Source organism: Lepidochelys kempii, chromosome 9 (assembly GCF_965140265.1).
Source record: "Lepidochelys kempii isolate rLepKem1 chromosome 9, rLepKem1.hap2, whole genome shotgun sequence".
NCBI classification, from domain to species: domain Eukaryota; kingdom Metazoa; phylum Chordata; order Testudines; family Cheloniidae; genus Lepidochelys; species Lepidochelys kempii.
The window spans coordinates 37372996-37399452 of record NC_133264.1 but is presented as its reverse complement, the minus strand read 5'-3'; the positions used below and the strand labels follow the sequence as shown (position 1 = coordinate 37399452).

The 26457-nt window shown below is 48.4% G+C and overlaps 1 protein-coding gene across 2 annotated transcripts in view; it reads left to right on the top strand.

Annotated features, from left to right (window-relative positions):
- Positions 1 to 2006: 2006 nt before the first annotated feature.
- The window catches only part of MOGAT1 (monoacylglycerol O-acyltransferase 1), a 36041-nt gene continuing 11590 nt past the window's right edge, over positions 2007 to 26457 (top strand). The window contains exons 1-4 of one of the 2 annotated variants that reach the window (XM_073359950.1): positions 2007 to 2321; positions 2430 to 2728; positions 22537 to 22715; positions 23126 to 23330. In XM_073359950.1, the coding sequence (XP_073216051.1) occupies positions 2635 to 2728; positions 22537 to 22715; positions 23126 to 23330 (478 nt within the window). In that variant the 5' untranslated portion in view covers positions 2007 to 2321; positions 2430 to 2634. The other variant, XM_073359949.1, reaches the window with a different exon arrangement.

Genomic DNA, 26457 nt, shown 5'->3' with positions numbered 1-26457 from the left:
GGGTCTGGCCAGGAGCTAGAATGAGGGAGGGGGCTCAGGGTTGGGGCATGAGGTTTGGGTGTGGAGTGCTTATCTGGGCAAAGGATGCAAGTAGGAATGGGGTGTGTGTTCAGTAGTCTGTTTGGTTCTCACAGTGGGGGTGAGAATGTGGGGGGTGCAAGAGTCAGGACACAGGGTGTGTCGGTGCAGGAGTCAGGGCAGGGGACTGGGGGTGTGTGAGGAGGGTGCAGGAGTCAGGGCATGGGGGGGCTCAGTATGTGTGGGGGGTGCTGGAGTCAAGGCTGGGGTCGTGGGGGGTACAGGGGTCAGGGCAGGGGCTGGGAGTGTGTGAGAAGGGTGCAGGAGTCGGGCAGAGGGCATGTGAGGGGGGTGCTGGAGTCAGGACTGGGGTCATGGGGGGATGCAGGGGTCAGGGCAGGAGGCTGGGGTGTGTGAGGGGATGCAGGGGTGAGGGCAGAGGTCTGGGTGTGTGGGGAGGGTGCAGGGGTCAGGGCCGAGGGCTGGGGGTGTGGGCTTGGGTCGTGGGGGTGCTTTCAGCCCCCTGCCCAGAGTGGCTCATGGCAGGGAGCTGGTGGGGATATGCCCTGTCCCCACCTCTTCTCTGCCTTCTCCCCAGAGCAGCTTCTCCCCCTCCCTGGCAAGGGCTATCAGCTGATCGGTGGCAGGGAGGGAGGGGCAGGAACCCAGTATGGCGGGGGGGAGGGGTGAGTTTCCCTGCTCTGCAGCAGTAGCTGGCAGCACCAAGCTTCTTCACTCTGCCCCGTGGGGGGGGGCAGAGAAGAGCGGGCTAGGGCGGGCAGGATTTTTAATGGCACGCTGCTGCCTGCTGGGATCCCAGCCTGCTTTCGGCAACAGGCGCTGAGCGGGGCTGGCGGCTGGGACCCGGCAGGCAGCAGCGAGCCATTAAAAACCGGCTTGCATGCCTTCTTTGGCACATGTGCCATAGGTTGCCAACCCCTGCAATAGAGCATGAGCTGGCCCAGACTGTGGACTTTCAGGAAGCAGTTCAAATCTTTGCAACCAGGAAGGCACGGAAACCACCACTTTGATTATTCAAACAGATAAAAATGCCAGTGTTTACTATGTAGAAAGTTAAGTGTTACTTAAAATTTTTGAACAAGTCATTTTAAGTTGTTAGCTCTCCTTTACTGGGGTAGGTAGCAGAGCAGTACCACGAGAGGAGTAAAACAGGAAGAAGGCAGAACTGAGACCTTTCAAAGTTTTGGCCCAAGCGAGGGGCATCATTTGAGCTTCACGCCTCAGGTGCCAAAATGTTGTGGGCCGGCCCAGGGTGAAACAGACTGATTCCCAGCAATTAATTTGTCAGTGCTTGGCAGGGGCCTAAAGCCTTGGCAAGAGCTGGCCCCTGGTTTGCCAGTGTCACATAGCCAAGCCCTAAATTAGGAAGAGTTGTTAATGCTGTAACTGACACCCACTCTGGGTTGGACGTGTGTGCATGCACACACACCAGGGCGGGCAGAGGGAGTTATCATAGAATCATAGAATATCAGGATTGGAAGGGACCTCAGGAGGTCATCTAGTCCAACCCCCTGCTCAGTTCAAAAGATTAAAGGCAGACCAAAATTACAGTGTAGTTTAAAACATCATATTTGGGCCAATCTCATAATTTTTTGGAGTTTGACTTGTGATTTTTGAACCTTTTGGGTTGGCAATACTGTTTAGGGACCGTAGACATGTGGAGGCAGCTGCTTAAAGCTAGGGGGAAAATCTAATGCAGGTTTTGGGTGTTTTAAGAGTTCTGTGTAGGCTGAATGCATCCGATGAAGTGAGCTGTAGCTCACGAAAGCTTACGCTCAAATAAATTTGGTTAGTCTTTAAGGTGCCACAAGTCCTCCTTTTCTTTTTACTCTGCTCGTAGTTGTTGGACCCACGCCCCTAATGCGAGGCACCTTTTGCACAGTCCAATGGTGCAGGGTGGAGCTTCACGTAGAAGGGATCAGCTGATGGTTCCTATTTGTACCGACAAGCCAGATCTTATTACAACCACCTCTTCTCGGATCTCCCCTTGTCACTGGCCGGCCGCTGTCCCTCCCCGCTGGGATCGTCTCCTGGCCTGCAATGCTCCCTGGCTGCCCTGCGGTCAGGGTTCCCCCGGCCCTCACCTCGCTGACTTGCAGTCTCTCCACGGCTGGAGCAGGCGGCCCCCTCCCAGAGCTGCAGCCTATCGCGTCCCAGCAAAGTGGTTCCTGCTCTGCGGGCAGCCCTCCTGGCCCGGGACTGCCCCTCTCCACCTTCGCTGCCCTCCCGGGCGCGGGCCCTGCCTCTGGCGGGAGGAGCCGAGGGCAGCGAGTTCCCTTAAGGTAAGTGCATGCGGGCTGTGGTCTGACTCTGCCACTCTTGCGCCGCTTGGCTGACTCGCATGCAAGCCCCGAGGCTTTGGCTGCGCTCAGTGATCGTTTCACCCTAAGGCAGCAGGCTGCCCCGGCGCCGGGAACCTTCACCCTCTGAACTTCAAGTTGCTGGGAGCGATGGCCAGCCGGAGCACTGGGGACCTGATTTAATCCTGGCGGGATCAGAGCTGGGAGTCGGTTGTTTGCATTCCTCTTTTTGCTGCTATCCGCCTCTCCGAGGAAGAGCGAAGGTTGTAACTCTGCAGGACAGGACAGACACAGCATGAAGGTCGAGTTTGCTCCCATCAACATTCCCCTGGCCAGGAGAATTCAGACAGTTGCAGTCATTCAGTGGCTCTTCTCCTTCCTCTTACAAGGTAACAGCCTTTTTCCTGCTTACATCTTGGAGGAAAAATCATTAATCTTTATTATTTAAAAAAAAGCAACAGGCAGGATTGCTCCAAACTGAGTCGCCACGTGGAGACTAAGCCTGGCTTACTGAATATGTAGTAAACGTTGGTGAATTCCCACGGTGCTTTCTTACTATATTATTTTTAGACAGGGCATTTCAGAGTGGAAGGAGTAAGGAGATCACTTCTAGTTTTGTTGGCTCTGTGTTGTCTGAAAAGCTGTTGCTGTTTTTCTTCTAAATTACTTGTTTTTGTTATGCATGGATATATTTTTTAAAAGCAGCTACAAATGAATTTCACAATGAGCGTATCTTCCCATTAAAACAAATCCCCCACTCTGAGCTAGATTTATGTTGAGTAATATCCTACCCCCACAACAAAAAAGAATTCAGAATGTCTGATGTAAAGATTTGTATATGATTGATGTAGCTTTGATTATTAAACTGTTTTTGTAGGACAGTTTTCTGTGGTGAATCTCAATGCAAATAGAACTTAAATCATCAGTGATAAGGGACTACTCTGTCATTAACCTCCTGCTTCAGGGGATGGGACTCTACCTGTTTCATATGCTTGTTTATTTTTATCTAAAATTAACCTAGTTTGTGATGCTAAGTTATCTTACTAAATTAGTTCCACTGACTAACTTATCACTGGATGGTGATTTTTTCCTAATATTTCAGTTAGGAGTCTTGCCACTAAATGTTTAATCATAGGAGTAAGTCTGAGAATCAATGTTTATCCACATGAGTAAGATAGGTTTCAGAGTAGTAGCCCTGTTAGTCTGTATTCTCAAAAAGAAAAGGAGGACTTGTGGCACCTTAGAGAGTAACCAATTTATTTGAGCATAAGCTTTTGTGAGCTACAGCTCACTTCATCGGATGCATTCAGTGGAAAATACAGAAGATGTTTTTATACACACAAATCATGAAAAAATGGGTGTTAATCACTACAAAAGGTTTCGCCCCCCCTCCCCCAATGGGGGCGGAGGGGAGAAAACCTGGGTTTGTGCTGGAAATGGCCCACCTTGATTATCATACACATTGTAAGGAGAGTAATCACTTTACATAAGCTATTACCAGCAGGAGAGTGGGGTGGGGGGAGAGAAAACCTTTTGTAGTGATTAACACCCATCTTTTCATGATTTGTGTGTATAAAAACATCTTCTGTATTTTCCACAGTATGCATCCGATGAAGTGAGCTGTAGCTCACGAAAGCTTATGCTCAAATAAATTGGTTACTCTCTAAGGTGCCACAACTACTCCTTTTCTTTTTATGAGTAAGATAGTATAAATTGGCTTAGCTTTGCTGAAGTCAATGGAGTACACTGTGATGCATCCACTGAGAAGGCTCACTATTCTATGTATTAGTGGTGGTGGTCAGGTGATTTCAGTATTCCCATAGTTTGAGTTTTACAAACATGTCTTCCTTACAAAGCCTGCCAATATATTATTTTATTTTTTTTAAATCCCAAAATTGTGTCTGGATCAGTATAGACATTTAGGTGTGGTCTAATTACCTACAAACAAAGGGGAAAAGAATGTAAATTTAACCCTTTTTCCAGGTGTATGTATGTGGTGGTTGTTTTTTAACCTTTACATATTTGCCTTTAGCCCCTTATATTTTTAATGTATTTTCCAGTTTACAAATAATTGTATTTGAGGTCTGAACAGTTTATGCTTATAGTCGCATAATTGCCCATTGTCTGTGCAGCTTTTATAGTGTTGGGCCAAACCCCTGAACCTTCATACAACCCTAGTATAAATGTCACGTGCAGTGGAAATCTGCTGGAGTTGTGGGAGGAATCCACAATCCTTGCTCCGCCCAAGACCATGGAGTGTCACTCTCCAAGACAGATACAGTAGATCACATCCTTTTGGCATACTGGAAACGAGTGTAGATTGCAGAGGTACAACGAACTTCCTTGCTGCAATCCTACGAACAAGCAGACAGCTGTGTTCTGCAACTGTTGCACCCCATGGATCAATTTTAGGGGAAGTCCAGTTAGACATCTATTTCAGTAGTCTAAACTGAATATAACAAATGCACACATGCCTTTGAAAAGGGCCATGCTTGCAAGAATCAGTCTGATATTCTGGATAAATTGGGGATGGCAATAATAGGAATTCACCACTGGGTGCCATGCTGGGAGAGCTTCCATGCTGAGGGAGCTGTCAAGGTAACCTCCACATTTTGTGTCCGTACTCCTTGCATAATGGAAGCACAGGTTGTCAACTGTCCTCAGAATGTTTCACCGTACCCAGGAGGATCATCTTATCTGACTTGAATCTTAATCAAATGTCTCTAATCCATCTAAAAATGTTGGGTGGATAATATGAGAGTGGAGAGAGAGTTCATAATGGGTTGGCCAACAATGAGGCATAGAGGTGAGTACCGTCGTCATTCTTTCTTGTCTTGGATGTCCAGTAGAGAATTCTTTTCTACTGAACAAATATAGATATGCCATGATCTAATCATTCAAGAGCTCCTGATCTATATATCTCAAAAATGTCTTTGTTTAAATGAATCATCATCCCACATGCTTAGAACAAGTGGCATATTTCCCTTTATTGGTAGGTTTCACTGGGTAGCATGCTATTGGTCACATGGTAGGTTTAGTCATCCCAGATATCCTGCAGTGACGGGACCTCTCCTGTGTAAAGCAGTTTGTCCATGACTAACACTAGCTAATACCATATGGTTTAACCCAGGGTTTCTAAAATGGGGGTCTGCGATCCTGGAGGTCTGTGAGGGTACTCCGGGGGTCTGCAAGTCATGTCCAGGGCCGCTGGCCCTGCTGAGCAACTCCTCCCCCTCCCTCCCATCGCCTCCTGCACGCCATGGAACAGCTGTTCAGTGGTGTGCAGGAGGCGCTGGGAGGGAGCGGAAGGAGTGAGGACAGGGCAGACTCAGGGGAGGGGCAGAAAGAGGCAGGGAAGAGGAGAGGCAAGAGTGGAGCTGGGGCTGGAAGAGGTGGGGCAGGGGTGGGGCCTTGGTGGAAGGTGTGGTGTGGGGGCAGGGCCTGGGGCTGAGCAGGGGACTTAGGGTCCACAAAAAATTTAAGTCAAAATGGGGGTCCTCGGGTTGCTAAAGTTTGAGAACCACTGGTTTAACCCATTTAATTAAGCCAGTGAAACCTCTTCAGAATTCTGGAACCAAGTTCCTTTGCCTCCCTTTTCTTGTATTTTAAGCTGCCAAAGTCTATCCTAAAGCAGAAAAGACATTAAGAACATAAGAATGGCCACACTGGGTCAGAATAATGGTCTATTTAGCCCAGTATCCTGTCTTCTGACAGTGGCCAATGCCAGATACTTCAGAGGGAATGAGCAGAACAGGGCAATTTATTGAGTAATTTATACCCTGTTATCCAGACCCATCTTCTGGCTATCTGGTTTAGGGACACCTAGAGCCGCATCCATGACCATCTTGGCTAATTGCCACAGATGGGCCTATCCTTCACGAATTTATCTAATTCCATGGGCAGTCGGTGACCCAGCAGTTGGGGGAGGCTAGCCCCCAGCCTCTCCCCTTGTGCCCAAGGCCCTGCCCCTCCCCTTCTGCCCCCTTCCCCCTCAGGATCCCAGAGCAGCCTCACAGCGGCCCCCAGCGCTGGGCGGCGAGACCCACCTTTGGGCGGCTGGGTGGCGCAGCCAGCCCTGGTGTGCCAGGCAGCAGCAGCCCTGGTGCTCCAGGTGGCATGGCTGCAGCACCTCCAACCCCAGTGCGTGGCATGGCCCCAGAACCAGCCACCCTGAATCCATGCGAGAGGCAGGCCAGCCAGCCTGAGCCAGCCAGCCAGGGCAGAGCGCTGGGAACCACAGGAGGGGGCCTGGCCTGCGGGCAGAGTGTGGGCGGGGCCATAGTAGGCTGTTTAGGGAGGCACAGCTGCCTCCTGCCTATGATACCCACTGCCCATGCCTAATTCTGTTGTAAACTTTTATTATAGCAGTTGTTCTCCTATTAATCGTCCGTAGGGTGAACAGATGTCCTGTTTTTATAAGGACAGTCCTGTTTTTTGGGACTTTTTCTTATGCAGGCACCTATTACCCTCCACCCCATCCCGTATTTTCACAGTTGCTATCTGATCACCTTAATCATCCGTAAAGGTAAGGGACATAGCATCAGAGATAAACATGAACCTAAAAATATTGGGAGTGATGCCTAGAAATACATAGATCAGGTAAGAGGAACCTCCCTCCAATTCTCTTCCTCTGAACCTGCTAAAACTACACCATATGTTTCACCTCAGTGTGCATCATCATGAAAGCCAAGGTTGCTGTAGGTTAAAAAAAAGTTTAGTAAAGTTCTTAATGACTTATTTTTATTTTCAATTTTTCATTCTGTTTAAATAAGTTGTGTTTTTAAAAAAATAATGTAAATTTGAAATCTAGTAGTGAAATTTGGTCATATTAAAAATTTCTTTTGGACACTATGGTGATCCATGAGTGCTGCAGCCAATTTTCGCGCTTTTATAATCACATTTTACTATTTTAAAATATAGTTTTACACTCATGTACCTGTATGAAAGATCTAAAGCAAATAACATGGGAATCTGACTGCACCGAAACAGTGAAATTAACCATACACAGAGTGCTGTCAAATCCACAAAATTAAACCTGAAAAAAATACGCAAAGTCCTTTTGCTCTTGGCTGTCTCTCTTGTAATATTCATCAACGCTACTTTTAACAACAGAAGGTCAAAAAACTTCTGACGGAAATGTGATTTTTTTTTTTTAAATTGATAGTGATCCTCTAGTAACTCATTACACACAGTTTTGCAATATATTAACAATGTGAACTTTGGGTATTAAACAAAAAGAAAAAAGTTGAAACAAACAGTATTTCGATAAGAAACCTATCTTTATTCCTACAAACCATATACTAAAACAGCACACATGTCTCAAAAGCAGCAAGTCCTGTTGAAAAGTGGAATCTGCAAACTTTTGAGAATCACACAGGTCGTGGGTGGGCAGTAAGAGTTGGAGTCGGATTTCGTCCTTTTTTGTGTGTGTGATTTTTCTATTTAACCTTTATAAAGAAATTAAATGAAATTTAATGCTTCCAAAACGTCCTGGGCTAACAGCCCTGGAGACAGAAGCCCTCTGACTTTGGACTTGGACACTTTGTCAAAACCTTTGTTGAAATGTGTTCAGCTATTGCTACGATCCCACATCTTCTTGATGGGAAACCCACTAGATGGTGACGTACACCATCCCCCTACCCAATATATTGCTTGTAGGTCCACTCCAGTATACATACAGTACTTGTCCCTTGTATTTGAGGATCACAGATATGCTGGGGTGAGTGATATAATACTGCAGATCTATTAATGATAGCAAGTCAATTTGTATCAGTCTGCTAGGACACGGTCAATGTCTAGGAAGAAAGATTTAATTTCCCTTCTCCCTTGAAATGAAGATAATTTAATCACAGTGAATAACATTTATCAGGTTTGGTTTTATGAGCTGTTGTGAAGGTGCAATAACTGTTATTTCTCTTCCTCTTTGATCCATATTTTGGAAGAATTAAATTACAGAAGAGCAGTGAAAGAACTAAAGATCTTTTACAAGCTGGTGAGTTAGGTCAGCAATAACATTCTTATTTCTTTACTGCCAACTTCCGTGTACCAGGTGCGCACAGGGACAATGGAAACTGCTGTGTACAAAGATAAATACAAAACTATGCAACTTATTGGGGGGGCCTCACTCCATGCAGCAAGGGGGAGCTTAAGGAGCAAAGAAAACAGTGCAAAGGGCTCTAAGTCTGCCGGCGTGGGGCAGTGAGTGAGTGGAGTCTCTATGGCATGCTCTCACTGAGCCACGGGTCGAGGAGCCAGGAAGTGGCTGTTCTGCATGGCATATTTCCTATCAAATCTGGTGGATTACCAAGTGGTGATTCACATGGGGACTGATGCAGCTAGTTGCAGCACCTCTGTGTTTGCACAGCAGGTAACACAGTGGTTTTCAACCTTTTTTCATTTGCGGACCCTTAAAAAATGTCAAATGGAGGTGGAAATTCAACCTGGTGTCCACAGACCCCTACCATAGAAGTCTTAGGGTATGTCTACACTACGAAATTAGGTCGAATTTATAGAAGTCGGTTTTTTTGAAATCGGTTTTATATATTCGAGTGTGTGTGTCCCCACAGAAAATGCTCTAAGTGCATTAAGTGCATTAACTTGGCGGAGCGCTTCCACAGTACCGAGGCAAGCGTCGACTTCTGGAGCGTTGCACTGTGGGTAGCTATCCCACAGTTCCCGCAGTCTCCGCTGCCCATTGGAATTCTGGGTTGATATCCCAATGCCTGATGGGGCTAAAACATTGTTGCGGGTGGTTCTGGGTACATATCGTCAGGACCCCGTTCCCACCCTCCCTCCCCCCGTGAAAGCAAGGGCAGACAATCATTTCGCGCCTTTTTTGTCTGCTGCCAGCCAAAGATGTAAAGGATCGATGGAGTGGGTCAGAACAAGAAATAGACCAGATTTGTTTTGTACTCATTTTCCTCCTCCCCTGTCTAGATCACACTGCAGTCAGTCACAGAGAAGGCGCAGCGAGGTTAATCTAGCCATGTATCAATCAGAGGCCAGGCTAACCTCCTTGTTCCAATAACAACGATAACTTTGGTGCACCATTTCTTATTGGAACCCTCCGTGCAGTCCTGCCTGAAATACTCCTTGATGTACAGGCACACCCTTTGTTGATTTTAGCTCCCTGAAGCCAACCCTGTAAGCCGTGTCGTCAGTCGCCCCTCCCTCCGTCAGAGCAACGGCAGACAATCGTTCCGCGCCTTCTTTCTGTGCGGACGCCATACCAAGGCAAGCATGGAGGCCGCTGAGCTCATTTTGGCAATTAGGAGCACATCAACCACCACACGCATTATCCAGCAGTATATGCAGCACCAGAACATGGCAACACGATACCGGGCGAGGAGGCGACGTCAGCGCGGTCCCGTGAGCGATCAGGACATGGACACAGATTTCTCTGAAAGCATGGGCCCTGCCAATGCATGCATCATGGTGCTAATGGGGCAGGTTCATGCTGTGGAACGCCGATTCTGGGCTCGGGAAACAAGCACAGACTGGTGGGACCGCATAGTGTTGCAGGTCTGGGACGATTCCCAGTGGCTGCGAAACTTTCGCATGCGTAAGGGCACTTTCATGGAACTTTGTGACTTGCTTTCCCCTGCCCTGAAGCGCATGAATACCAGGATGAGAGCAGCCCTCACAGTTGAGAAGCGAGTGGCGATAGCCCTGTGGAAGCTTGCAACGCCAGACAGCTACCGGTCAGTTGGGAATCAATTTGGAGTGGGCAAATCTACTGTGGGGGCTGCTGTGATGCAAGTAGCTCACGCAATCAAAGATCTGCTGATATCAAGGGTAGTGACCCTGGGAAATGTGCAGGTCATAGTGGATGGCTTTGCTGCAATGGGATTCCCTAACTGTGGTGGGGCTATAGACGGAACCCATATCCCTATCTTGGCACCAGAGCACCAAGCCGCTGAGTACATAAACCGCAAGGGGTACTTTTCGATAGTGCTGCAAGCTCTGGTGGATCACAAGGGACGTTTCACCAACATCAACGTGGGATGGCCGGGAAAGGTGCATGACACTCGCATCTTCAGGAACTCTGGTCTGTTTCAAAAGCTGCAGGAAGGGACTTTCTTCCCAGACCAGAAAATAACTGTTGGGGATGTTGAAATGCCTATATGTATCCTTGGGGACCCAGCCTACCCCTTAATGCCATGGCTCATGAAGCCGTACACAGGCAGCCTGGACAGTAGTCAGGAGCTGTTCAACTACAGGCTGAGCAAGTGCAGAATGGTGGTAGAATGTGCATTTGGACGTTTAAAGGCGCGCTGGCGCAGTTTACTGACTCGCTTAGACCTCAGCGAAACCAATATTCCCACTGTTATTACTGCTTGCTGTGTGCTCCACAATATCTGTGAGAGTAAGGGGGAGACGTTTATGGCGGGGTGGGAGATTGAGGCAAATCGCCTGGCTGCTGGTTACGTGCAGCCAGACACCAGGGCGGTTAGAAGAGCTCAGGAGGGCGCGGTACGCATCAGAGAAGCTTTGAAAACCAGTTTCATGACTGGCCAGGCTACAGTGTGAAAGTTCTGTTTGTTTCTCCTTGATGAAACCCCCCCGCCCCTTGGTTCACTCTACTTCCCTGTAAGCTAACCACCCTCCCCTCCTCCCTTTAATCACCGCTTGCAGAGGCAATAAAGTCATTGCTGCTTCACAGTCATGCATTCGTTATTCATTCATCACACAAATAGGGGGATGACTACCAAGGTATCCCAGGAGGGGTGGTGGAGGAGGGAAGGAAAATGCCACACAGCACTTTAAGCACAGCACTTTAAAAGTTTACAACTTTAAAATTTATTGAATGACAGCCTTCTTTTTTTTGGGCAATCCTCTGTTGTGGAGTCGCTGGTTGGCCGGAGGCCCCCCCACCGCGTTCTTGGGCGTCTGGGTGTGGAGGCTATGGAACTTGGGGAGGAGGGCGGTTGGTTACAGAGGGGCAGCAGTGGCAGTCTGTGCTCCAGCTGCCTTTGCTGCAGCTCAACCATACACTGGAGCATTCTGGTTTGGTCCTGCAGCAGCCTCAGCATTGAATCCTGCCTCCTCTCATCACGCTGCCGCCACATTTGAGCTTCAGCCCTCTCTTCAGCCCGCCACTTACTCTCTTCAGCCCTCCACCTCTCCTCCCGGTCATTTTGTGCTTTCCTGCACTCTGACATTATTTGCCTCCACGCATTCGTCTGTGCTCTGTCAGTGTAGGAGGACAGCATTAGCTCGGAGAACATTTCATCTCGAGTGCGTTTTTTTTTCTTTCTAAGCTTCACTAGCCTCTGGGAAGGAGAAGATCCTGTGATCATTGAAACACATGCAGCTGGTGGAGAAAAAAAAAGGGACAGCGGTATTTAAAAAGACACATTTTATAAAACAGTCGCTACACTCTTTCAGGGTAAACCTTGCTGTTAACATTACATACATAGCACATGTGCTTTCGTTACAAGGTCACATTTTGCCTCCTCCCACCGCGTGACTACCCCCTCAACCCTCCCCCCTCCCCGTGGCTAACAGCGGGGAACATTTCTGTTCAGCCACAGGCAAACAGCACAGCAGGAATGGGCTATACTGAGTGTCCCTGAAGAAAAGCACCCTATTTCAACCAGGTGACCATGAATTATATCTCACTCTCCTGAGGATAACACAGAGAGAGAAAGAACGGATTTTGGTTGAATGCCAGCAAACATACACTGCAATGCTTTGTTCTACAGTGATTCCCGAGTATGTGTTACTGGCCTGGAGTGATAAAAGTGTCCTACCATGAAGGACGAAATAAGGCTGCCCTCCCCAGAAACCTTTTGCAAAGGCTTTAGGACTACATCTAGGAGAACCGCAAATGCCAGGGCAAAGTAATCCTTTCACATGCTTGCTTTTAAACCATGTATAGCATTTTAAAAGGTACACTCACCAGAGGTCCCTTCTCCGCCTGCTGGGTCCAGGAGGCAGCCTTGGGTGGGTTCGGGGGGTACTGGCTCCAGGTCTAGGGTGAGAAACAGTTCCTGGCTGTCGGGAAAACCGGTTTCTCCGCTTGCTTGCTGTGAGCTATCTACAACCTCCTCATCATCATCATCTTCTTCGTCCCCAAAACCTGCTTCCGTATTGCCTCCATCTCCATTGAAGGAGTCAAACAACACGGCTGGGGTAGTGGTGGCTGAACCCCCTAAAATGGCATGCAGCTCATCATAGAAGCGGCATGTTTGGGGCTCTGACCCAGAGCGGCTGTTCGCCTCTCTGGTTTTCTGGTAGGCTTGCCTCAGCTCCTTCAGTTTCACGCGGCACTGCTTCGGGTCCCTGTTATGGCCTCTGTCCTTCATGCCCTGGGAGATTTTCACAAAGGTTTTGGCATTTCGAAAACTGGAACGGAGTTCTGATAGCACGGATTCCTCTCCCCAAACAGCGATCAGATCCCGTACCTCCCGTTCGGTCCATGCTGGAGCTCTTTTGCGATTCTGGGACTCCATCATGGTCACCTGTGCTGATGAGCTCTGCATGGTCACCTGCAGCTTGCCACGCTGGCCAAACAGGAAATGAGATTCAAAAGTTCGTGGTTCTTTTCCTGTCTACCTGGCCAGTGCATCTGAGTTGAGAGTGCTGTCCAGAGCGGTCAGAATGGAGCACTCTGGGATAGCTCCCGGAGGCCAATACCATCGAATTGTGTCCACAGTACCCCAAATTCGAGCTGGGAACATCGATTTAAGCGCTAATCCACTTGTCAGGGGTGGAGTAAGGAAATCGATTTAAAGAGCCCTTTAAGTCGAAATAAAGGGCTTCACTGTGTGGACGGGTGCAGGTTTAAATCGATTTAACGCTGCTAAATTCGACCTAAAGTCCTAGTGTAGACCAGGGCTAAGACTGAAAACTGACTGAACAGAATTCAACTATAAATGTTGCAGGTACTCAGCATGGCATTTGACGCAGCGTGAGAAAGGGCACTGAATGGTGGGCTCCTGTAGTAACGCCAGCGCTTCTGGGTTTTGACCTGTGGGGGTATTCGCATACTTTTGATTGATCAGAAAAACAGAATGCCTTTTGTGGGATCCAAAACTTCATTTTCAGTCACTTTTCGTGGACTTAGTGTGGATGTAGCTATACCAGTATAAGGTGCCTTATACTGGTATAACTTATTCTGGTTAGGGTAGGTGAATAAGGGTATGTCTACGCTACAAAATTAGGTCGAATTTATAGAAGTCAGTTTTTAGGAAGCAATTTTATACAGTCGATTGTGTGTATCCCCACTAAGCGCATTAAGTCGGCGGAGTGCATCCACAGTTCCATGGCTAGCGTCAACTTTCAGAGCATTGCACTGTGGGTAGCTATCCTACAGTTCCCGCAGTCTCGGCTGCCCATTGGAATTCTGGGTTGAGCTCCCTGATGGGGCAAAAACATTGTTGCGGGTGGTTTTGGGTACATGTCGTCAGTCGCCCCTCCCTCCGTGAAAGCAATGGCAGACAATCATTTCGCGCCTTTTTTCCGTGCAGACGCCGTACTGCTGTCAGCAGACAGTGCAGTAGGACTGCTAACTGTCGTCATCATCCACCGCTTCCGCTGCAACTCTGCTCTCCTGGTGCCATGAATCCCCCTTGCAGGTCCTCTCGTCGTTCTGTATAAATATATGTTCTCGTGGCATCCGTCATCATCCACCGCTTCCGCTGCAACTCTGCTCTCCTACTTTCCTGCAGACGACATACCACGGAAAGCATGGAGCCCGCTCAGCTCACCGCTGCTGTTGTGAGCATTGTAAACACCTTGCACGTTATCCTGCAGTATGTGCAGAACCTGCAAAAGCAGGTGAGGAGGCGACGACAGCGTGATCACAATAGTGACGAGGACATGGACACAGACTTCTCTCAAAGCACGGGCCCTGGCAATTTGGACATCATGGTGGTAATGGGGCAGGTTCCTGCAGTGGAACGCTGTTTCTAGGCCCAGGAAATGAGCACAGACTGGTGGGACCGCATAGTGTTGCAGGTCTGGGATGATTCCCAGTGGCTGCGAAACTTTTGCATGCATAAGGGCACTTTCATGGAACTTTGTGATTTGCTTTCCTCTGCCCTGAAGCACAAGAATACCAAGATGAGAGCAGCCCTCACAGCTGAGAAGCGAGTGATGATAGCCCTGTGGAAGTTTGCAATACCAGACAGCTACCGGTCAGTCGGGAATCAGTTTGGAGTGGGTAAATCTACTGTGGGGGCTGCTATGATCCAAGTAGCCAACGCAATCACTGAGCTGCTGCTATTAAGGGTAGTGAGTCTGGAAAATGTGCAGGTCCTATTGGATGGCTTTGCTGCAATGGGGTTCCCTAACTGTGGTGGGGCAATAGATGGAACGGATATCCCTATCTTGGGACCGGAGCACCTTGGCAGCCAGTATGTAAACCGCAAGGGGTACTTTTCAATGGTGCTGCAAAGCACTGGTGGATCACAAGAGACGTTTCACTGACATCAACGTGGGATGGCCGGGAAAGGTGCATGACGCTCACATCTTTAGGAACTCTGGTCTGTTTGAACAGCTGCAGGAAGGAACTTAATTCCCAGACCAGAAAATTACTGTTGGGGATGTTGAAATGCCTACAATTATCCTTGGGGACCCAGCCTACCACTTAATGCCATGGCTTATGAAGCCATACACTGGCACCCTGGACAATAGTAAGGAGCAGTTCAACTGTAGACTGAGTAAGTGCAGAATGGTGGTAGAATGTGCATTTGGACGTTTAAAAGCTTGCTGGCGCAGTTTACTGACTCAGTTAAACCTCAGCGCAACCAATATTCCCATTGTTATTGCTGCTTGCTGTGTGCTCCACAATATCTGAGAGAGTAAGGGGGAGACGTTTATGGTGGGGTGATAAGTTGAGGCAAATCGCCTGGCGGCCGATTACGCACAGCCAGACACCAGGGCGATTAGAAGAGCACAGCTGGGCGCCCTGCGCATCAGAGAAGCTTTGAAAACCCGTTTCATGACTGGCCAGGCTACGGTGTGACAGTTCTGTTTGTTTCTCCTTGATGAAACCCCCCACCCCTTGGTTGACTCTACTTCCCTGTAAGCCAACCAACCTCCCCCCTTTGATCACCGCTTTCAGAGGCAATAAAGTCATTACCGTTTCAAAATCATGCATTCTTTCTTTATTAATTCATCACACACATAGGGGGGAAATCTCACAAGGTAGCCCAGGAGGGGTGGGTGAGGAGGGAAGCACCGGGTGGGGTGGTGGATGAGGGGAGGAGGGAAGGAGAAGACCACGCTACAGTTCAAAACTTATTGAATGCTAGCCGTCTGTTGCTTGGGCAGTTCTCTGGGGTGGAGTGGCTGGGTGCCCGTAGCCTCCCCCCACGCATTCTTGGGCGTCTGGGTGAAGAGGCTATGGAACTTGGGGAGGGTGGCAGGAGGTTATACAGGGGCTGCAGTGGCAGTCTGTGCTCCTGCTGCCTTTTCTGCAGCTCCACCAGATGCCTGAGCATGTCAGTTTGCTCCCCCATTAGGCTTAGCATTGCATTCCATCCCCTGTCAGCGTGCTCCTCCCTCCTCTCATTGCATTCATTTAACGCTTTTCTGGACTCTGCCATTGTTTGCCTCCATGCATTCTGCTGAGCTCTTTCAGTGCGGGAGGACTGCATGAGCTCTGAGAACATGTCATCGCGAGTGCGGTTTTTTTCACCTTCTAATCTGCGCTTCCCCCCCACAAGTGTGTGGCTAGTATCAGGGAAGATCCCTCTCAGCAAAACGCGAACAGCTCAGCATGAACGGGGCTCGTGGCAAAGGCTTTTAGAGTACCTCTAGGAGAGCTTCATGGAGATGTCCCTGGAGGATTTCTGCTCCATCCCCAGACATGTTAACAGACTTTTCCAGTAGCTATACTGGCCTCAAATGCATCCCAAGTCTTCAGGGCAAATTAATCATTAAACACACTTGCTTTTAAACCCTGTATTATATTTACAAAGGTACACTCACCAGAGGTGCCTTCTCCGACTTCATGGTCTGGGAGCCCGCCTTGAGATGAATGGGAGGGGATTGGCTTCAGGGTGATGAAGAGTTCCTGGCTCCCAGGGAGAAGGGATTCTCCGCTTGCCTGCTGTGCGCTATCCTCAACCACCTCCTTCTCGTCATCTTCCTCATCCACAAAATCCTCATCCCTTTTGCTTGAGACTCCCCCCTTGCAGGTGTCTATGGACAGTGGTGGGGAAGTGGTAGGGGCTCCCCCTAGAATTGCATGCAGCTCATGATAGAAGCAGCATCTATGGGGCTCTGACCCGGAGCGACCGTTTGCATCCCTTGTTTTTTGATAGGCTTGCCTAGCTCCTTAACTTTCACATGGCACTGCTGTGTGTCCCTGTTGTAGCCTCTGTCCATCATGCCCTTGGAGATTTTGGCAAATATATTGGCATTTCATCTTTTGGAACAGAGTTCTGCCTGCACGGATTCTTCTCCCCTGTGACAGGGTCAGGCCAGATGGCTACAGGAGAGTGACAGAAGGCAGATATATTAGCCCCAGGTTAAGTAGGTCCCTTTTCCCTGGGTAAGGTAACAGGGAAGGTTCCAGAACAATCAGGAACCTTCTCGAAACAATTAAGGCAGACAGGCTGATTAGAACACCTGCAGCCAATCAAGAAGCTGCTAGAATCAATTAAAGCAGGCTAATCAGGGCACCTGGGTTTAAAAAGGAGCTCACTTCAGTTTGTGGTGCGTGCAAGGAGCTGGGAGCAAGAGGTGCAAGAAGCTGAGAGTGAGAAGGCGTACTACTGGAAGACTGAGAAGTACAAGCATTATCAGACATCAGGAGGAAGGTCCTGTTGTGAGAATAAAGAAGGTGTTGGGAGAAGGCCATGGGGAAGTAGCCCAGGGAGTTGTAGCTGTCACGCAGCTGTTACAGGAGCCGCTGTAGACAGCTGCAATCCACAGAGCCGTGGGCTGGAACCCGGAGTAGAGGGTGGACCCAGGTTCCCCCCATCCCTCCATCCCCCCCAACTCCCTACTTGATACCGGAGGAGTTGAACTGGTCTGTGGGTTCCACCAGAGGGGAAGGTCTCTGGCCTGATCCCCGACCCACTAGGTGGATCAGCAGAGACTGTGGGGATTGTTCTTCCTTTCCCCATGCTGGCCAGTGATGAGGCTAACTGAGTGAACGGCAGATTTGCGTCACGAAAGTGGCCAAACTGAGGGCTGCCGTGAACCTCTGAGGCGAGAAAATCCGCCAATTAGCACAGGACCCACCAAGGCAGAGAAGGAACTTTGTCACAACTGTTGTCAGCAGTGGGATTTGGTGTGCACAGCATGGCGGAAGAAGGAGGGTGGTGGTATTTAAAAAAAAAAAAAAGAGAGGGTTTTTTTGTTCTGTTGTTTTTTTTTCACCACAATGGAAGAGGTAGTGCGGCCACTGATACAAGCCACGGCTGCCCAGTAGGAGGCTACCTGTGTCCAGGCAGCCACCCAACAGGAGGTAGTGCGGCTGCAGCAGGAGGCCAATCGCCTGCTGATGGACCAGGCTGCTCAAGACCATGCTATGTTGTGGGAACTGGTAAATCAAGTGAAGGCCCTTACAGAGATGAACCACGGCCATGATGGGACGCGGATCATACAGGGCAGCAATGCAGAAAATGATGGGGGAGAATGACATAGAGGCATATCTCCTGGCCTTTGAGAGGATAGCCCTATGGGAGGCCTGGCCTTGAGATCATGGGGCATCCTCGCCCCATTCCTGTGTGGGGAGGCCCAGAAGGCCTACTATGATCTGCCTGAAGAAGCTGCAGTAGACTACCCCCAGCTGAAAGCAGAGATCCTGGCCAGATCTGGGGTAACGACCTCAGTGCGGGCCCAGTGGTATCATGAGTGGAGGTACCAGGAAAACAAAACACCGCGGTCCCAATTGTTTGACCTCATCCATCTCACACGAAAGTGGTTGCAAACTGAGTCCCGGAGTCCGGAGGAGATACTAGAGGTTTTTGTCATCGACCGGTACATGAGAGGACTACCGCCAGACCTTCACGCTTGGGTAAGCCAGAACGAATCCTCCACCTACAATGAGGTTGTCGCACGAGTAGAGAGGTGAAGGACGGTGAGGGAGCTGACCCGATCAGTTAAGGAAGAAGCACCCAGGGTTAAACTAGCAGCACCAAGCCCCAGAGGTCGGGTGACTGGGCCACCAGGAGAGCCCAGGTGGAAAAAGAGGGACTGAAGGTCCACCAGAAGCCACAAAGAGTCGGACCACTGAGGGGGTAGAGGATCATGATGTTAAACTGCCCAAACCAAGAGACCGGGGAACGCCTGCGGCTCCATACAGATGTTACACCTGCAGGGAGTGGGGACACATAGCTGCACAGTATCCCAACGCTGAGGAGCCTATGCAGTGTAACCTGGGGAACTGGGCAGAGCCATGCTCAGTAATCCACCTTGTAGGGGTCTCATTAACCCCACATATGTACACCAGACCAGTGAAGCTAAATGGGGTAGAGACCATGGCACTGGTTGATTTGGGAAGTGCTATCACGCTTGTCTCGGGGAAGCTCGTGAAGCGTAGTCAGCTGCTGTTGGCTAAGCGTACGGGGATAACGTGCCCATGGGACAGTTGGTTATTACCCCACCATCCCAGTAAAAATCAAGATTCAGGGGAACACTACTGAGGTAGCAGCAGGTGTAGTCCCTAAACTCCCATACCCAGTGCTCATAGGGAGGAACTTCCCAGGGTTTGGAGACTTACTCCTGGTAGGGGAATTGGAGAAAGGGGGAAACCCTGAAGTCAGTGAGGCATCCACAGTAGACTGTCAACCCCCAATCTTCTCTGAAATATCCCCAGATTTGTTCTCCACTCCCAGACAAGGTAGAAAGTCAAAAAGGGAAAGGAGGGCAGCTAAGGTCTTGGGAACCCGAATACTGATCCAAAGCCAGAGGGTCGCTCTCGTAGGTAGGCGGACCTGAGCAGCTGAAAAGGAGGCCACCCAGGAGGGAGAAGCACCTGAGTCTGACCCACACCCTAATGCCTCTGAACCAGTAGAGGCAACAGAGTCTGGCCTCCTAGATCTCGGGCAGATTAGCCCTGGGAGAGGAAATTTTGGACGGGACCAGGCTGAAGACCCAAAGTACGACAACATTAGGAAGGAGGTGACTGAAATAGATGGGGGTCCCCATGGAAGGGAAAACCCAGGGACCAGGACCCTACTTCATAATGAAGAAGAATCTCTTATACCGGGTTGTACCAGTACAGGGGCAGAACGTACAGCAGATCCTAGTACCTCAAAAACACCAGAATGCTGTATTAGGTCTTGCCCATAGTCATCTTTTTGGGGGGCATTTGGGGCTTGAGAAGACTCTGGCATGGTTCCTGCAATGATTCTTCCGGCCCGGAGTACATGAAGAAGTGTGGAGGTACTGTGCATCCTGCCCAGAGTGCCAGCTGTGCAGTCCCCATCCCTGCTTGAGGGCACCTTTAGTACCCCTTCCCATCACAGAGGTCCCCTTCGAGTGAATAGCCACGGACCTAGTGGGACCCCTGGAGAAGACAGCCCAGGGCCACCGATATATACTTGTCGTTCTGGATTATGCTACTCGTTACCCAGAAGCTGTCCCCCTGCGGAACACGGCCTCTAAAACAATAGCTAAAGAGTTGGTGGGGATTTTTGCCCGAGTGGGGCTACCAAAGGAGATATTAACAGACCAATTTATGTCGAAACTAACGAAGAACCTCTGTACGCTGCTCCATATCCATACCCTAAGAACTTCAGTCTATCATCCGCAGACCAATGGGTTGGTAGGTTTAACCGAACCCTCAAAGCAATGATAAGGAAAGTGGTAAGTCTGGACGGGAAGGATTGGGACATTCTACTACGCTACCTTATGTTCGCAATCCGGGAGGTACCTCAGGCCTCAACTGGGTTTTCCCCCTTTGAGTTATTATATAGACGGCACCTCCATGGCATACAAGATGTTGCAAAAGAAATCTGGGAAGAGGAACCCAATGAGGGGAGAAATATAATTGACCATGTGTTGCAGATGCAAGAACGGATAGTCCGGGTCACCCCTATTGTATGGGAACATTTGCAAAAGGCACAGGAGGCCCAGCGAACCCATTACAATCGCCAGGCAAAAGTCTGACAGTTCCAACCAGGGGATTGGGTGATGGTGTTGGTACCCATGGCAGAAAGCAAGCGTTGGGCCCAATGGCAGGGGCCCTATGAGGTGGTTGAACCAGGGGGAAGTAACCTACAAGGTGCGGCAGCCAGGACGCCGGAAACAAGAACAAATTTATCACATTAACCTCTTAAAGCCTTGGCACCAACGAGAGGCATGTGTAGTGGCCCAAGAGACCCTGATCCAGGGAAATAACATGCAGGAGCAGATCAGGATATCCACTGATCTGACACCAAACCAGAAGAAGGCGGTAACTGAGATGATCAACCAATACCAGGACGTGTTTTCAACCAAACCAGGTCGGACCACCGAATCATATCACCACATTATTACAGACCCTGAGGCAAAGGTAACTTTAAGGCCCTATCGGGTCCCAGCGGCAAAAAGGGAGTAAGAAGGATGTTGGAGCTGGGAGTCATCGAAGAGTCCCACAGTCAGTGGTCAAGCCCGATTGTGTTGGTGCCCAAATCCCCATGTTGTTTAATTAGCTGGTGGCAACAGCTGATTTCCTTTGTTTTCCTTTCTCAGCTCTTCCCTGGGGGCGGGGGGGGGAGGGCTTGAGGGTACCCCACAGGAAGGAATTCCCAAGTGCACCTTTCTGGGTTCTCAAAATGGGGTTTTTGCACTTGGGTGGTAGCAGCATCTACCCATCCAAGTTCAGAGAAAAGCTGTAACCTTGGGAGTTTAACACAAGCCTGGAGTGGACAGTATTAATTTTTTAGATCCTTGCGGGCCCCCACCTTCAGCACTCAAAGTGCCAGAGTGGGGAATTAGCCTTGACAGATATTTTAGGATAGAAATACTGGCAGATGCTTAACAATGAACTTGCCTTGGGGCTGAATTGATGTATGTAAGTTAAAATTATTAACATACTAACCTGTAGGATAAAGACACCCCAACATTATTAGGGTGAGGAAGTTAGATATGGACAAAGGGGTGGCATTTGTATGAATAGTCCTGATAACCACTAGGCCCTATAATAGGCCAGACCACCATGTAAGGGGGAGATCTGGGATATCAGACTTGTTTGGCATGCCAGGGTGTTGCCCAGTTCTTTAGTGGTTATTGATTATCACTGGTTTCCAGTTAATTACAAGCCTAAAGAACAGGGTATTGCAGGGTTCTAGTCCTAGAATCACGCACAACAGAATTCAGGTTAAGTTCAGTATCTGGTTGGGAACCCCAAAGTGCACAATGATGTCATCACTGAAGACAAAGCCAAACTTTAAGCAATTTTATTAGCACAGTTAGTAAAGACGCTGTCATAAATATAAAGGGAAGGGTAAACACCTTTAAATCCCTCCTGGCCAGAGGAAAAACCCTCTCACCTGCAAAGGGTTAAGAAGCTAAGATAAACTCGCTGGCACCTGACCAAAATGACCAATGAGGAGACAAGGTACTTTCAAAGCTGGAGGGGGGGGAAAAAACAAAGGCTTCTCTCTGTCTGTGTGTTGCTCTGGCTGGGACCAGAGCAGGAATGCAGGTCAGCACTCCTGTAAAGAGTTAATAAGCAATCTAATTAGATATGCGTTAGATTCTGTTTTGTTTAAATGGCTGATAAAATACGTGTGGAATGTATATCCACTCCCTCCCCATCATGCTGCCTCCCTCTCAGTCAGCCCTGCTCCATCTCCTCACCCACCAGAATATGTGAAGTCGTTGCTCACTCTTGCTCTCTCCTTCCCCCTACCCTTAAGTGAATAAGACTCCTTTGACCTGAATTGCTGCTGGCACCCTGCCGAGTGCTGGACTACTCAGACCTTTTCCCCAAGCTCCTGTTTAGTCCTATTAGAGGTGAAGGGGTTCAGCACCTTACAAGATCCATCCCTCACACATATGCTGGGGTAAAAATAAACCCAAGTGAATATGTACCTTCTTTGTCAGGCAGCATCTCTCCTCACTGATAGAGATTCAAATAATAGACAATAGGCCAACTTCAGTTTGATACTGGTGGATAGCCAGAGTAACTGCTATGGAGTTCCTCTGGTTTTACACAGGTGTAAATGAAAACAAAACTGGGTCCAAGGACTCTTTCCTATCGTGAGATAGTAATGAATAATCACTGTAGTTTTCTTTTTGTTTCTTGTAGCACAGTGTTGCTGGGGAGTCTTTATCATTTTGCTTTTGGGAAACTACTGGTTCATACCTGTCCTCTATGCACTGTGGCTCTATCTTGATTGGGAGACCCCCCAAACTGGAGGGAGAAGATCAAAGTGGGTCAGAAACTGGACTATTTGGAAGTACTTTACGGATTACTTTCCAATTCATGTGAGTAAAAAGTTTCACACTAAATTGTGAAAATGCAGCTCAAGATGGCTTTTTATCATGAACGTTTTGGGCCGTGAAATTGACCTCTCTTCTGTAACACGAGCTTAGATGAAGAAAATCTGGGGTTAGTGACAGGAAGAGTAGCTGGGGACTGGTTCTTTTAAGCTGAACCTTTCTAGCCACAAGATAGAAGCTCAAATATTGTAGAGATTACAGAACTATTAATCTGAGACAGAACTAAGCTCTTTATATTTACTTTGCTTAGGATCACCTAAGATGCTCATAACAGGGAAAAAAAGTATCAGTGATCTACTATGTGCAGCCTCCCTACTCTTAAAATCCTTCCTGTGTTTATGAACCAGTGTGATGAAAATGGTTTTAAACTCAGACTCCATTTATATTATTTGCAGCTCATAAAAACGTCAGATTTGGATCCAAGCCATAACTATCTGTTCGGATATCACCCTCATGGTATTCTTGCTGCTGGAGCCTTTGGAAACTTTTGCACAGAATATACAGGTTTTAAAGAATTATTCCCTGGTTTTACTCCATATCTTCACATCTTGCCCGTCTGGTTCGGATGCCCTTTCTTCAGAGATTACGTTTTGAGTACTGGTAGGTGGAGCCAAGATTTCTTAGCCACTGCTTCAGATACGGCATTTGTTTAAAATGAGTTGTATAAAGTGATCTCAGATATAGGGTCTTATCCTGTATCTACTGAAGTCTATGAAAAGTTCTGCCATTTAACTTCAATAGAACCAGGACTGGCCCTGTAGAAAATCTGTTTACAGTGAACGATTGTTTCAAAAGCAATTCAGTATGCTTTGTTGTACTTTTAATGAACTCTGATATAGTGAATCATCATTGAAAGCGACTTGTAATGAAATTCTTGAATGATTTTAATACATAATAATGTGGGAATTGTAATTGCAGTTACGCAGCCCAATTCTGTACCACTGAAGTCAATGAGAGCTTTGCCAAGGGAGCAGAATCAGGCCCATAGCAAATCTGTCATGCAGTGAGATTGTTTGGTGAACGGGTGACTATACTATACGAGGAATCTAAGCTAGAAGACTTTTTGATTGAGCAATGATCTTTAATTTTTTAAAACATAATTATAGTGAAAGCTGATAAGTCATTACAGGTTGTGTATGCACTGGTCATGATGGATAATAGTAATTATTTTCAAGTGTTTTTGATTTTTATTTAGTATTTTTGCATTGGCTGTAAATAAAAAGACAAACTTAGATGCAAAATGTCATTCAAAATATAATGGTAGTAGATGCTGGTATTCCAAAATAAAATCATAATATATTATGATTGATATATTATTGTGACGGAGAGACTGCCGAGACTCATCAAGCCCTCGGATCACTACCCCTTCCTGCTTCTCCACGTGGGCACCAATGATACTGCCAAGAATGACCTTGAGCGGATCACTGCGGACTATGTGGCTCTAGGAAGAAGAATAAAGGAGTTGGAGGCGCAAGTGGTGTTCTCGTCCATCCTCCCCGTGGAAGGAAAAGGCCTAGGTAGGGAGCGTCGAATCGTGGAAGTCAACGAATGGCTACGCAGATGGTGTCGGAGAGAAGGCTTTGGTTTCTTTGACCATGGGATGGTGTTCCATGAAGGAGGAGTGCTGGGTAGAGACGGGCTCCATCTTACGAAGAGAGGGAAGAGCATCTTTGCCAGCAGGCTGGCTAACCTAGTGAGGAGGGCTTTAAACTAGGTTCACCGGGGGAAGGAGACCAAAGCCCTGAGGTAAGTGGGAAAGCGGGATACCGGGAGGAAGCACAGGCAGGAATGTCTGTGAGGGGAGGGCTCCTGCCTCATACTGGCAATGAGGGGCGATCAACAGGTTATCTCAAGTGCTTATATACAAATGCACAAAGCCTTGGAAACAAGCAGGGAGAACTGGAGGTCCTGGTGATGTCAAGGAACTATGACGTGATCGGAATAACAGAGACTTGGTGGGATAACTCATATGACTGGAGTACTGTCATGGATGGTTATAAACTGTTCAGGAAGGACAGGCAGGGCAGAAAAGGTGGGGGAGTAGCACTGTATGTAAGGGAGCAGTATGACTGCTCAGAGCTCCGGTACGAAACTGCAGAAAAACCTGAGTGTCTCTGGATTAAGTTTAGAAGTGTGTGCAACAAGAGTGATGTAGTGGTGGGAGTCTGCTATAGACCACCGGACCAGGGGGATGAGGTGGATGAGGCTTTCTTCCGGCAGCTCACGGAAGCTACTAGATCGCATGCCCTGATTCTCATGGGTGACTTTAATTTTCCTGATATCTGCTGGGAGAGCAATACAGCGGTGCATAGACAATCCAGGAAGTTTTTGGAAAGCGTAGGGGGACAATTTCCTGGCGCAAGTGCTAGAGGAGCCAACTAGGGGGGGTGCTTTTCTTGACCTGCTGCTCACAAACCGGGTAGAATTAGTGGGGGAAGCAAAAGTGGATGGGAATCTGGGAGGCAGTGACCATGAGTTGGTTGAGTTCAGGATCCTGACGCAGGGAACAAAGGTAAGCAGCAGGATACGGACCCTGGACTTCAGGAAAGCAGACTTCGACTCCCTCAGGGAACGGATGGCCAGGATCCCCTGGGGGACTAACTTGAAGGGGAAAGGAGTCCAGGAGAGCTGGCTGTATTTCAAGGAATCCCTGTTGAGGTTACAGGGACAAACCATCCCGATGAGTCGAAAGAATAGTAAATATGGCAGGCGACCAACTTGGCTTAATGGTGAAATCCTAGCGGATCTTAAACATAAAAAAGAAGCTTACAAGAAGTGGAAGGTTGGACATATGACCAGGGAAGAGTATAAAAATATTGCTCGGGCATGTAGGAATGTTATCAGGAGGGCCAAATCGCACCTGGAGCTGCAGCTAGCCAGAGATGTCAAGAGTAACAAGAAGGGTTTCTTCAGGTATGTTGGCAACAAGAAGAAAGCCAAGGAATGTGTGGGCCCCTTACTGAATGAGGGAGGCAACCTAGTGACAGAGGATGTGGAAAAAGCTAATGTACTCAATGCTTTTTTTGCCTCTGTTTTCACTAACAAGGTCAGCTCCCTGACTGCTGCGCTGGGCATCACAAAATGCGGAAGAGATGGCCAGCCCTCTGTGGAGATAGAGGCGGTTAGGGACTATTTAGAAAAGCTGGACGTGCACAAGTCCATGGGGCCGGACGAGTTGCATCCGAGAGTGCTGAAGGAATTGGCGGCTGTGATTGCAGAGCCACTGGCCATTATCTTTGAAAACTCATGGCGAACCGGGGAAGTCCCGGATGACTGGAAAAAGGCTAATGTAGTGCCAATCTTTAAAAAAGGGAAGAAGGAAGATCCTGGGAACTACAGGCCAGTCAGCCTCACCTCAGTCCCTGGAAAAATCATGGAGCAGGTCCTCAAAGAATCAATCCTGAAGCACTTGCATGAGAGGAAAGTGATCAGGAACAGCCAGCATGGATTCACCAAGGGAAGGTCATGCCTGACTAATCTAATCGCCTTTTATGATGAGATTACTGGTTCTGTGGATGAAGGGAAAGCAGTGGATGTATTGTTTCTTGACTTTAGCAAAGCTTTTGACACGGTCTCCCATAGTATTCTTGTCAGCAAGTTAAGGAAGTATGGGCTGGATGAATGCACCATAAGGTGGGTAGAAAGCTGGCTAAATTGTCGGGCTCAACGGGTAGTGATCAATGGCTCCATGTCTAGTTGGCAGCCGGTATCAAGTGGAGTGCCCCAG